This window comes from Urocampus carinirostris, chromosome 6, assembly GCF_059441175.1.
Source record: "Urocampus carinirostris isolate Australia breed hairy pipefish chromosome 6, RoL_Ucar_1.0, whole genome shotgun sequence".
Lineage (NCBI taxonomy): Eukaryota > Metazoa > Chordata > Actinopteri > Syngnathiformes > Syngnathidae > Urocampus > Urocampus carinirostris.
The window spans coordinates 22,839,194-22,851,219 of NC_142354.1; the positions used below are offsets into that span (position 1 = coordinate 22,839,194).

A 12,026-nucleotide genomic window follows, 5' to 3' on the forward strand; every position below is an offset into this window, starting at 1 on the left:
ACCATGCTTCTTTTGGCTTTTAGACTTAGAATAAACCAATGTTCCTATTTATCTGCTATGCAATAAAAAGCAGTACACCCAGCATAATATATTATTATATTATTATATATTATAATTACATAGGTCCCATGGTGTAATGGTTAGCACTCTGGACTCTGAATCCAGTGATCTGAGTTCAACTCTCAGTGGGACCATGCTCCTTCTGGCTTTTAGCCAGAGAATAAACCAGTGTTCCTATTTATCTGCTATGCAATGAAGAGCAGTAAACCCAGCATAATAAAATAGGATCTGTGGTGTAATGGTTACCGCTCTGAATCCAGTGATCTGAGTTCAACTCTCAGTGGGACCATGCTTCTTTTGGCTTTTAGCCAGAGAATAAACCAATGTTCCTATTTATCTGCTATGCAATAAAAAGCAGTACACCCAGCATAATTACATAGGTCCCATGGTGTAATGGTTAGCACTCTGGACTCTGAATCCAGTGATCTGAGTTCAACTCTCAGTGGGACCATGCTTCTTTTGGCTTTTAGCCAGAGAATAAACCAATGTTCCTATTTATCTGCTGTGCAATGAAAAGCAGTACACCCAACATATTAATTCAGGTCCTATGGTGTAATGGTTAGCACTCTGGACTTTGAATCCAGTGATCTGAGTTCAACTCTCAGTGGGACCAGGCTTTTTTTGGCTTTTAGCCTTAGAATAAACCAATGTTCCTATTTATCTGCTATGCAATAAAAAGCAGTACACCCAGTATTATTACATAGGTGCCATGGTGTAATGGTTAGCACTCTGGACTCTGAATCCAGTGATCTGAGTTCAACTCTCAGTGGGACCATGCTCCTTCTGGCTTTTAGCCAGAGAATAAACCAGTGTTCCTATTTATCTGCTATGCAATGAAGAGCAGTAAACCCAGCATAATAAAATAGGATCTGTGGTGTAATGGTTACCGCTCTGAATCCAGTGATCTGAGTTCAACTCTCAGTGGGACCATGCTTCTTTTGGCTTTTAGCCAGAGAATAAACCAATGTTCCTATTTATCTGCTATGCAATAAAAAGCAGTACACCCAGCATAATTACATAGGTCCCATGGTGTAATGGTTAGCACTCTGGACTCTGAATCCAGTGATCTGAGTTCAACTCTCAGTGGGACCATGCTTCTTTTGGCTTTTAGCCAGAGAATAAACCAATGTTCCTATTTATCTGCTGTGCAATGAAAAGCAGTACACCCAACATATTAATTCAGGTCCTATGGTGTAATGGTTAGCACTCTGGACTTTGAATCCAGTGATCTGAGTTCAACTCTCAGTGGGACCAGGCTTTTTTTGGCTTTTAGCCTTAGAATAAACCAATGTTCCTATTTATCTGCTATGCAATAAAAAGCAGTACACCCAGTATAAGTACATAGGTCCCATGGTGTAATGGTTAGCACTCTGGACTCTGAATCCAGTGATCTGAGTTCAACTCTCAGTGGGACCATGCTCCTTCTGGCTTTTAGCCAGAGAATAAACCAGTGTTCCTATTTATCTGCTATGCAATGAAGAGCAGTAAACCCAGCATAATTACATAGGTCCTATGGTGTTTGGTCACAGCTCTGAATCCAGTGATCTGAGTTCAACTCTCAGTGGGACCATGCTTCTTTTGGCTTTTAGCCACAGAATAATCCAATGTTCCTATTTATCTGCTATGCGATGAAAAGCAGTAAATCCAGTTTTTTTACATGGGTGCCATGGTGTAATAATTAGCACTCTGGACTCTGAATCCAGTGATCTGAGTTCAACTCTCAGTGGGACCATGCTCCTTTTGGCTTTTAGCCAGAGAATAAACCAATGTTCCTATTTATCTGCTATGCAATGAAAAGCAGTAAACCCAGTATTATTACATAGGTGCCATGGTGTAATGGTTACCGCTCTGAATCCAGTAATCTAAGTTCAACTCTCAGTGGGACCATGCATCTTTTGGCTTTTAGCCAGAGAATAAACCAATGTTCCCATTTATCTGCTATACAATGAAAAGCAGTACACCCAATATAACTTTATAGGTCCCATGGTGTAATGATTGGCGCTATGAACTCTGATTCCAGTGGTCTGAGTTCAAGTCTCAGTGGGACCATGCTTCTTTTGGCTTTTAGCCAGAGAATAAACCAATGTTCCTATTTATCTGCTATGCAATGAAAAGCAGTACACCCAACATAATAATTCAGGTCCCATGACGTAATGGTTAGCACTCTGGACTCTGAATCCAGTGATCTGAGTTCAACTCTCAGTGGGACCAGGGTTCTTTTGGCTATTAGCCTTAGAATAAACCAATGTTCCTATTTATCTGCTATGCAATAAAAAGCAGTACACCCAGCATAGTAACATAGGTCCCATGGTGTAATGGTTAGCACTCTGTACTCTGAATCCAGTGATCTGAGTTCTACTCTCAGTGGAACCATGCAACTTTTGGCTTTTAGCCAGAGAATAAACCAATGTTCCTATTTATCTGCTATGCAATGAAAAGCAGTAAACCCAGTATTATTACATAGGTGCCATGGTGTAATGGTTACCGCTCTGAATCCAGTGATCTGAGTTCAACTCTCAGTGGGACCATGCTTCTTTTGGCTTTTAGCCAGAGAATAAACCAATGTTCCTATTTATCTGCTATGCAATGAAAAGCAGTACACCCAGAAAACTTATGTAGGGCTCATGACGTAATGGTTAGCACTCTGGACTCTGAATCCAGTAATCTAAGTTCAACTCTCAGTGGGACCATGCATCTTTTGGCTTTTAGCCAGAGAATAAACCAATGTTCCCATTTATCTGCTATGCAATGAAAAGCAGTTCACCCAATATAACTTTATAGGTCCCATGGTGTAATGATTGGCGCTCTGAACTCTGAATCCAGTGATCTGAGTTCAAGTCTCAGTGGGACTATGCTTCTTTTGGCTTTTAGCCAAAGAATATACCAATATTCATATTTATCTGCTATGCAACGAAAAGCAGTACACCCAATGTAGCTGTGTAGGTCCCATGGTGTAATGGTTAGCACTCTGGACTTTGAAGCCAGTGATCTGAGTTCAACTCTCAGTGGGACCATGCTCCTTTTAGCCAGAGATTAAACCAATGTTCCTATTTATCTGCTATGCAATGAAAAGCAGTAAACCCAGTATTATTACATAGGTGCCATGGTGTAATGGTTACCGCTCTGAATCCAGTGATCTGACTTCAACTCTCAGTGGGACCATGCTTCTTTTGGCTTTTAGCCAGAGAATAAACCAATGTTCCTATTTATCTGCTATGCAATGAAAAGCAGTACACCCAACATAATAATTCAGGTCCCATGACGTAATGGTTAGCACTCTGGACTCTGAATCCAGTAATCTAAGTTCAACTCTCAGTGGGACCATGCATCTTTTGGCTTTTAGCCAGAGAATAAACCAATGTTCCCATTTATCTGCTATGCAATGAAAAGCAGTACACCCAATATAACTTTATAGGTCCCATGGTGTAATGATTGGCGCTATGAACTCTGAATCCAGTGATCTGAGTTCAAGTCTCAGTGGTACTATGCTTCTTTTGGCTTTTAGCCAAAGAATATACCAATATTCATATTTATCTGCTATGCAACAAAAAGCAGTACACCCAATGTAGCTGTGTAGGTCCCATGGTGTAATGGTTAGCACTCTGGACTTTGAATCCAGTGATCTGAGATCAACTCTCAGTGGGACCATGCTTCTTTTGGCTTTTAGCCAGAGAATAAACCAATGTTCCTATTTATCTGCTATGCAATGAAAAGCAGTACACCCAAAACAATAATTCAGGTCCAATGGTGTAATGGTTAGCACTCTGGACTCTGAATCCAATGATCTGAGTTCAACTCTCAGTGGGACCAGGCTTCTTTTGGCTTTTAGCCAGAGAATAAACCAATGTTCCTATTTATCTGCTATGCAATGAAAAGCAGTAAACCCAGTATTATTACATAGGTGCCATGGTGTAATGGTTAGCACTCTGGGCTCTGAATCCAGTGATCTGATTTCGACTCTCAGTGGGACCATGCTTCTTTTAGCCAGAGAATAAACCAATGTTCCTAATTATCTGCTATGCAATGAAAATCAGTACACCCAAAAAATTTATGTAGCGCCCATGGTGTAATGGTTAGCACTCTGTACATTGAATCCAGTGATCTGAGTTCAACTCTCAGTGGAACAAGGCTTCTCTTGGCTTTTAGCCAGAGAATAAACCAATGTTCCTAATTATCTGCTATGCAATGAAAAGCAGTACACCCAGATAATTTATGTAGGGCTCATGACGTAATGGTTAGCACTCTGGACATTGAATCCAGTGATCCGAGTTCAACTCTCAGTGGAACCAGGCTTCTCTTGGCTTTTAGCCTTAGAATAAACCAATGTTCCTAATTATCTGCTATGCAATGAAAAGCAGTACACCCAGTGTAATCTTGAAGTCCCATGGTGTAATGGTTAGCATTCTGGACTCTGAATCCAGTGATCTGAGTTCAACTCTTAGTGGAACCATGCCTCTTTTGGCTTTTAGCCAGAGAATAAACCAATATCCTTATTTATCTGCTATGCAATGAGAAGCAGTAGTCCAAATCAGATATATTGGTTCCATGGTGTAAGGGTTAGCATTGTGGACTTTGAATCTAGTGATCTGCATCCAACTGTCAGTGGGGCCAGGTTCAATTTAGCATTTGGCATTCAGCTCCAGGAAACGCAAATGTTCCTATTTATCTCCTATGCAATGAAAAGCAGTACTCCAACTATGCGTCGTAGGGTCCATGGTAGCACTCTGGACTTTGAATCCAGTGATCTGAGTTCAACTCTCAGAGGCACCATGGCTATGCAAAGAAAATGAGTACTCCAAAACTGTTTACGTTGGTCCCATGGTGTAATGGTTAGTGCTATTTAGTTGCTAGGTATCTTGTTTCAGATGTTTCTCTGATGGGTACATTTTGAAACAGTCTTCATATCCTGAATCCCAAGAGTTTAAGCTTTGAATGATATGTGGCATGACGTATTTCAGTGACATAGTACAGACAAGTATTTGTCGACTCATGGGTAGACACCACATCCCCCCCCGTGAACACCCCTGGTTGATATTAATCTACTGACCGACCTGCCTCAGAAGAGATAGTCTGCATCCCACCCCAGGGCCAAACGGAGTTGGACATCCCTGGTTTATATGATAGTCCACATATTTCTGACTACTAGGAGGTGCTAAGTAATACTCACTGTCAATTTAATCATAGTTCTCACCTTTCTACAACATAGAAATTATCTCCATCATCTCCTTGGTCAATGATGTGCTCCTGAGGTTTGACCTGAACCTCAAACATTCCATCCAGAACCTCACCAAACTGCTCCTACAGGACGTGACAAACATTTGCAAAATGATTTAGATTTTCACAGATTATGTTTTTAGAAACCTTATGTGGATTTTGAAGGGATTAGACTACGGTCTACATTCATTGTATTGTACCAGTAATTTGGGAATTCAAGCTATGTTTAGCAAAGGTTACTATATTATCATCATTTGCTTCTAGAAAAAAAAAATCACAAGAATAATACTCAAAATGAGCAAACATATTCTACCAGTGGAACAGAAACAAACGAAAAAGAAAGAACGGATGCGCTTTGTGTGTCATTTTACAGGCGTGTGTACCTGCTCAAGCGTCTTGAAAATTAAGATATCCTTGCAGGCCTCCTGCAGCCGGCGTCGTTGCTCGTCCGTTTTGGGGTGCACGACCCGAGGCTCGGCGTCCTCATCTTCGTCCTCGTCGGGGTTGTACGCCTCGGCGCAAACTACAAAAAAAAGAAAAAGAAAAGGTTTAAAACTAAAAAAATAACAGTTGTGTTTGGGGAAAGGCAAAGGGAGACCGTGGAAATTTCATGGAACAGGGTTCGTACACCTTTTTCATAGCCAAATTCAAGCACTCTCAAGGCGAATTTTTTCAAGTACCTTCAAAGGAAAAAAAAATCCAGGGCTGAATCTTGCTGCTAGTACATACTTGTGCTATATTGCACTGTTCCTATCTATTATCTATAATCTTTTTTGTGTCAATGGGCTCGGGCTGCTATAAACTGACATGAATTCTGCCATTCTGCTTCAAGGCAATCACGCTTGGTACAATGGAGTTCGATACAAAATAAACAAAAAAGCAAAATCTGTGTTTAAAAAGCTGAAAAATGAGCAAAGTTTTGATTCATTTTAATGATATCGATGGCTCCGAAGCAGAGCGCTTTCTATTTATTTTTATATTTTGTACCTGTTTTTCAGAAAATATATCTAAATTGATTAAAATAGTATTCTAAATAGTTATTTTGGGGGGATTTTATTATCTATCTATAGTCATTAAGTTATTTTGGATTGACACTCGATTGTTTAGCACTTTAAAGGATTTTGTGATGTTGATCAGACTGTAAATTTTGCTCAGTGTGTAAAAAGCTAATCATGTTTTGTATTTTACAATTGTTTTGGGGATTTATTTTATATTTTAATGAAAAAGAGCCAGAATTCCGATGACTAGTTGGATAAACCTGACCTTTTGGATACAACAGTAGGGGGCAGTAACACTTCTCAAGACAACTCAATGAAGAGGAATGGAGACACAGTCAGTGTTATTTTTACGCACTTTAAACATATATATATATATATATATATATTATTAATAATTTCAAGCATTTTCAAGCTCCTCACCCAAAATGCAAGCATTGTCCTAAACTTAAAAATCATTAAAATTGAAGCCTTTTCAAGGATTTCTAGCACCTGTACGAACCCTGATAGAAATGGCCTGATTTCAACTTTGACCTCAGAAGTGAGGGACTGAATGAAAAATGATAAGAATCCAGACCTGAAACCCTGCGGTTGGATTTAGCAATGGTGCATTCTGCAGAGATATAATTACACATTTAATTTGTAATACAAGAACCCGAACTACAAAATCAATAGTACTCACTAGCAGGCTTTTCCTCCTCTATATCTTCATCATCCTGGACACTTTCACCACAGTTGGCTGCAAACCTTACCCCTTTTCCAAGCTTCTTTACCGGCTGATTGTTTTTCTGGTTCTCCAGAATTTGCGTAAAGTACCGTACGGCGAATTCCACCAAATCCGGCGGCCTGTTGCGAAGAACCTGCACCGTGTACCCATGGAGCAGCTCTTTTAGACCCGTCGGAATTTCAGAATTGCTCATTGTCAAGTTTCCGTGCGTTGCGGTTGCTGAATTCAAAGCTCGTCTTTGCCCGTCCGGTCGACGCGCTCCTCCCTGCTCCATCTGTCACATTCACTTTATTGATTTAATTATTGAACACAGCCTGTAGGAAAATATTGACCTAAACTTATCCTTGTTAATCAACGGTGGTCCAGTGGACACATCATACCGAAAAACAAAAGAAGTGCACAAAAATCACATTCAAGTTTTTTTAATTCATACATTTCCCCACAGCATCATTCAAGTCCTTTTTTAGAAGCCATGTGTGCAACTAAGACACCAGTATTGCTGAGATGTGAAGACCCAACACAAAAACAAATGTACCTTTTCCCTGATATGTTCACATAAGGCAGAGACATAAGGCACAAAAAGTCCAGATCACTTTCATCACTGCCTCTTAAAAAGAAAAGAAAAAAATCTAAATGGACATTTAAAAACAGGAGTGAGAATATCTGAGCACTGTAATTCCTCATATAGTGGAGTAGTAGTTCATTCGACTGCAAAGAGTACTTTCTTTATGATAATCTCTATTTAAGACCAGGGGTGTCAAACTTATTTTGACTCTGGGGGCCACGCGATAGAACATTTTCTCGGGGACTGGACTTGTAGATTAGAGAGAAGGAAAAACAGAGAGAAAGAAATAAGAGAAAGAGATGGAGAGAAAAACAGGGTGGAACAAAGAAAGAGAGAAAGAGATAGAGAGAATAGGGAGAGAGAGAAAGTGAGAGAATGTAAGAAACAAATAGAAAGATAAATAACGAGAGATGGGGGAAGAAAGAGAGAGAAAGAAGTCCAAAGAAAAATAAAAAGAGAGTAAGAGAGGAGAGAAAGAGGATGGGAAAGCAAGAAAGAAAGAGAAAAGGAGAAAAAAGAGAAAAGGAAGAGAGCAAAAGAAGGCAAAAAGAGAGAAAGAGACAAAGAGGAACAAAGAAAGAGAAAAAGAGAGAGACAGAGAGAGAGAAAGTAATACAAGTCGAGTGTCTTTGTGAGAGGCACCTGGCTTTGGCAACATCAAGTGGAGATATTTCAACCTGCAGCTCGTTTTTCTCTAGCGCTTCTCCGAGCGTTGTCTCGCGGGCCGGATTCGATCCCTTAGCCTGTTTGACACCCCTGCTTCAGACCGTGTTTACACTGTTTTATGTGCGTCCTCTAGTTTAAACGCGGCCAGAAAAATCCACTTGTCTTTTTCTGTTAAAGGAAATCGGGTCAACACTTCCACACAATCCAAAACATTCTTTACAAGTCATTATTATTTAATCTTAAATAAGTCATATTTGATTAAAATAATCTATATCCATGTGTTAAAACACATGTACTTATATGTCACGTGATACTGAAGCATAAAGGGACACGGTAATATTTGACCACATTATGTGTCTGTATTGCGTAGTGCAACTGAATACGAGTGCTACAAAGCACAAGGCAGAGAACAAAACTAAGGGGACTCAAAGTGACCAAACTGCATCAATTTTCTTCTCATTATGGTGTCCAAACTCTCACAACAGCAATCATCTCAGCTCCCTTTAAGTGAACTTCGTGTTATGTAAAATAAATACACATTTCCTGACCTACTAACAATAAAAAAACACTCATTTAAATGAGAGTTCATGAATTATTGATTATATATATTTTTTAATGATTAAAGCTTTTTTACCACTAGGAGGCGCTACATAATACACAATCTCCCTTTAAAACTAAATAATGATTCTGATTAAAGAAAGCTTGACAAAAAAGGAGGCAAACATGAGAGCAGTACACTAACTTCCTTGACAGCAAGAAAAGTTCATGATTAAAATTTTCAGGAGTACTTTCAGGACTATAAGCTGCTACATTTTTGAGGCGCATTGAACCCTGAAACTTACATAAAGCTGCGGAAAAAGTATAGACGAGTTTCACTATTTAAAAACAACGGTGACATCATAAGAGACCATTTAAGCCTAATGCGGAAGCAAATGTTTTGCAAAAAATTAAAAAAGTGTTTCACACTGTAGTCTGCTGCAGTCAATCTATAACTATGCAATTTAAAATCTCGAAATACGCTATTTTTTTTAGCCTCTCACTACTTTTATACCTCCGTGTCTTAAACGTGCTATTCGTTTTCCCAAAAGGAAAAAAAATGTTCACAATCGGTGACCACTATTTGAGGAAATACGATTTGCTCCAAATCCCGAAAGCACAAGTTTCCACATGAAACAGAGTAAAGAAGTGGAAATTTGTCCAAATGATAAAGTACTAGTGTGTGTACTGCTTAAAAGTGTTCCCGTCACATGTTGGGTGCCAGCCAGTTCAGGAACTTCATTGCCAGTTCAAATCCCAAGAAGCAAGCCTGAGGAGACAATTGGAAGAAAAAATTAAAAAACAATCTTGCGTACGCTTCCAATGCTAAGCCACAGACGTATGTCGTTTTTGCAAAAAAAAAAAAAAGCTTTGAATTTATTTGAATTAATATTGAAATGTGTTACTCAATATACAGACGCTGCCCTATTTACGAACGAGATAGGTTCCGGACGATCGTTTGAAGTTGAATGTGTTCGTTATTTGCTTCGGTGCTATATTTTGTATGTTCAAGGTTTATACAAGTATGTTTAAGGCTTGTATAAATAACCTGTATTGTTTTGTACTAAAAAATAAACTTTTGAAAAAATAATACGCTCTATAAAGGTAAATGAAGTAAGGTTTAACTTACTTTTGGAATAAGCGCTTCAAGAGGTCCTCCTCCACATGTTAGAGAGTGGCCGAAAAAAAGCGATCCAGCCATTTTCTCAACCGCATCAAGCTTTCTTATTCCACTTTCATTTCAAAAGAAACGGCTCGCCTCTTCTTTACACCAACCATAATGAATGGATGCACGAGATATTAAACGACAAAAGTCTCAAAGTTCTTAGCGCTGGAGATACAGTATAGAATTATTACACATGAACAAGGAAGAAGAAGTGGATTTCTTCTTTGGGGTGGATGCTGGGTGACCTCTCACAGCGCCACACGACGTTGGCAGCAGAAATAAGCACTACAGTACTTTCCTTTACTCGGAAAAAGATGCACACAATACAAAATCTAACTTAAAGCAATGTCCGGATATTTTTCGACGTCCCGTTAAAAAATGTTCGTATCTACAGTTTTGTCGAATGGTCGTAAGTAGGGGAGCGTCTGTATAGTCATTATGGTATCAGTTTTCAGCTGCAACGTTTTCATCATTTCAGTCATGTATCTCTCTTTCAGTTATTTAGTCGTAGTTAATGAAGCTTATGATTATCCATATATTTGAATGTAGTCATACTTATTTACCGTAATTCCCAGACTACAAGTCACACCTAAAACCCCCAAATTGATGACCAGATATTTTAACGCGCGCCTTAAGTACTGGAAAATACAGTGGATAAAATTGGAAATGCATAGTTACGAATAAAAATACTGCAAACGGTAATTATCCTGCCTTTGAGAAACCTACGGAAGGCTTTTCGAGTGCCCTCTTGAGGTAAAAATGTGCATTGTCTGTTGCTAAAACTGTTTTAGTTGTGAAACCAGATGTCATCATGTTAATTTATGTGTCCCCTGCCCACTGCCCGATGATTGCTGGGATGGGCTCCAGCACCCCCGCGACCCTACTGAGGATAAGCGGTGCAGCTGATGAGATGAGATGAGAAATAAATTATTTCAATTCAAATGTATTTTTCATGCAACACCAGCTTTTACTGGAGTTTTACTTCCATGCACCTTATAGTCCATCGCACCTTATACCTGAAAAAAGATCACAAAATCCCATTTCGGTGTAGTGCGGAAAACACGGTACTTCTTGTTTTATTAACTTGACAACTCAATGTAGCCATATAGCCGTGATATAATCTCTACATTGTTCTAAGTGATGGTCTGATTTACTGTTGGAAAGGAGACCTTGAGTCCTAACACAACGACCTACAGGATTCAGTCTGGACAAGGGACTGGTGTAAAAGTGAGATTTGGGGAATTTTCCACTGAATTATGTTTCATTTTTGTCACAGCCCACCATGATCAACCCCTCTGATATATAAATGAATGTCAGTTGTTTTAAAAGCGTGGTTGTCAAACCATTACCGCCCTGAATATTCATTTTTCCTTTAGTTTTATTGTAATAAAAAAACTGCTTGTTTTGCTTTATTTTAACCGTTGCGTCGCACAAACCGGAAAAAGCAAGGAAAGGAAAACTTCCTCTTTCACATGCCAAGTAAGGATATAAATAAATTAACAAAATATGTTCTTGAGTCTTGATCCAATCAACATGTACTGCACATGAATGAAAAATATATTTAAAATGTGAGCGTTTTGAGTGCAAAAGCTGAAATAAACATCTAAAATATGCAGAGGTCTTTAAGGCACAACCTAACATTTTGAAAACTATAATAAATACAGAGTTAAAAATTAAAGTCATACTCACAGCGTTTGCAGGAAAAGCTCGAAGCATGACAGCACTGAAACCTTTATACAAGGAACCGATGCCCTCCTCTCGGATAAGCTCTCGCAGAACATCCCGGAATCCATTGGGATACTTTCCTTCAGGAGCTAACGGGATTGACAGAAGTTCAAAATGCATGTGTTTTTAGATCTTAGCAGAACGATTGTGCTAATTTCATTGACATCTACTACTAAACAGCAGTCAATGTCAGTAATTCAAACTTTGTTTGCCAAACAGTATATAATCTACTCCACGATGTTACCGTGTATGAACTATATGCTGACATTAACCAAAAATTTACACTCAGACATGTTTTCATTTCCTACATTTACATTTCTCTGGAGTCCATTTTTATATGCCGTTTTTAGAAAGTTACATTGCAATTGTCTA

The 12,026-nt window shown here is 39.0% G+C and overlaps 1 protein-coding gene and 9 non-coding genes across 11 annotated transcripts in view; 9 read left to right on the plus strand and 1 right to left on the minus strand.

The window, feature by feature from the left end:
* The window catches only part of slc25a20 (solute carrier family 25 member 20), a 31,870-nt gene that overhangs the window by 12,218 nt on the left and 7,626 nt on the right, over positions 1 to 12,026 (minus strand). Inside the window, exons 8-12 of one of the 2 annotated variants that reach the window (XM_088338330.1) lie at positions 7,308 to 7,310; positions 6,952 to 7,184; positions 6,847 to 6,882; positions 5,658 to 5,797; positions 5,252 to 5,358 (exon numbers count right to left, since the gene is read on the minus strand). In XM_088338330.1, the coding sequence (XP_088194456.1) occupies positions 5,252 to 5,358; positions 5,658 to 5,797; positions 6,847 to 6,882; positions 6,952 to 7,184; positions 7,308 to 7,310 (519 nt within the window). Of the gene's footprint in view, positions 1 to 5,251; positions 5,359 to 5,657; positions 5,798 to 6,846; positions 6,883 to 6,951; positions 7,185 to 7,307; positions 7,311 to 7,402; positions 9,534 to 11,618; positions 11,744 to 12,026 lie in introns of those variants that run through there. The other variant, XM_088338329.1, reaches the window with a different exon arrangement.
* Positions 123 to 194, plus strand: trnaq-cug (transfer RNA glutamine (anticodon CUG)). The gene has a single exon. It is a non-coding gene; the product is annotated as a tRNA-Gln (tRNA).
* On the plus strand, positions 440 to 511 carry trnaq-cug (transfer RNA glutamine (anticodon CUG)). The gene has a single exon. It is a non-coding gene; the product is annotated as a tRNA-Gln (tRNA).
* Positions 602 to 673, plus strand: trnaq-uug (transfer RNA glutamine (anticodon UUG)). The gene has a single exon. It is a non-coding gene; the product is annotated as a tRNA-Gln (tRNA).
* Positions 764 to 835, plus strand: trnaq-cug (transfer RNA glutamine (anticodon CUG)). The gene has a single exon. It is a non-coding gene; the product is annotated as a tRNA-Gln (tRNA).
* Positions 1,081 to 1,152, plus strand: trnaq-cug (transfer RNA glutamine (anticodon CUG)). The gene has a single exon. It is a non-coding gene; the product is annotated as a tRNA-Gln (tRNA).
* trnaq-uug (transfer RNA glutamine (anticodon UUG)) lies at positions 1,243 to 1,314 on the plus strand. The gene has a single exon. It is a non-coding gene; the product is annotated as a tRNA-Gln (tRNA).
* trnaq-cug (transfer RNA glutamine (anticodon CUG)) lies at positions 1,405 to 1,476 on the plus strand. The gene has a single exon. It is a non-coding gene; the product is annotated as a tRNA-Gln (tRNA).
* Positions 3,003 to 3,074, plus strand: trnaq-uug (transfer RNA glutamine (anticodon UUG)). The gene has a single exon. It is a non-coding gene; the product is annotated as a tRNA-Gln (tRNA).
* trnaq-uug (transfer RNA glutamine (anticodon UUG)) lies at positions 3,637 to 3,708 on the plus strand. Its single transcript has one exon. It is a non-coding gene; the product is annotated as a tRNA-Gln (tRNA).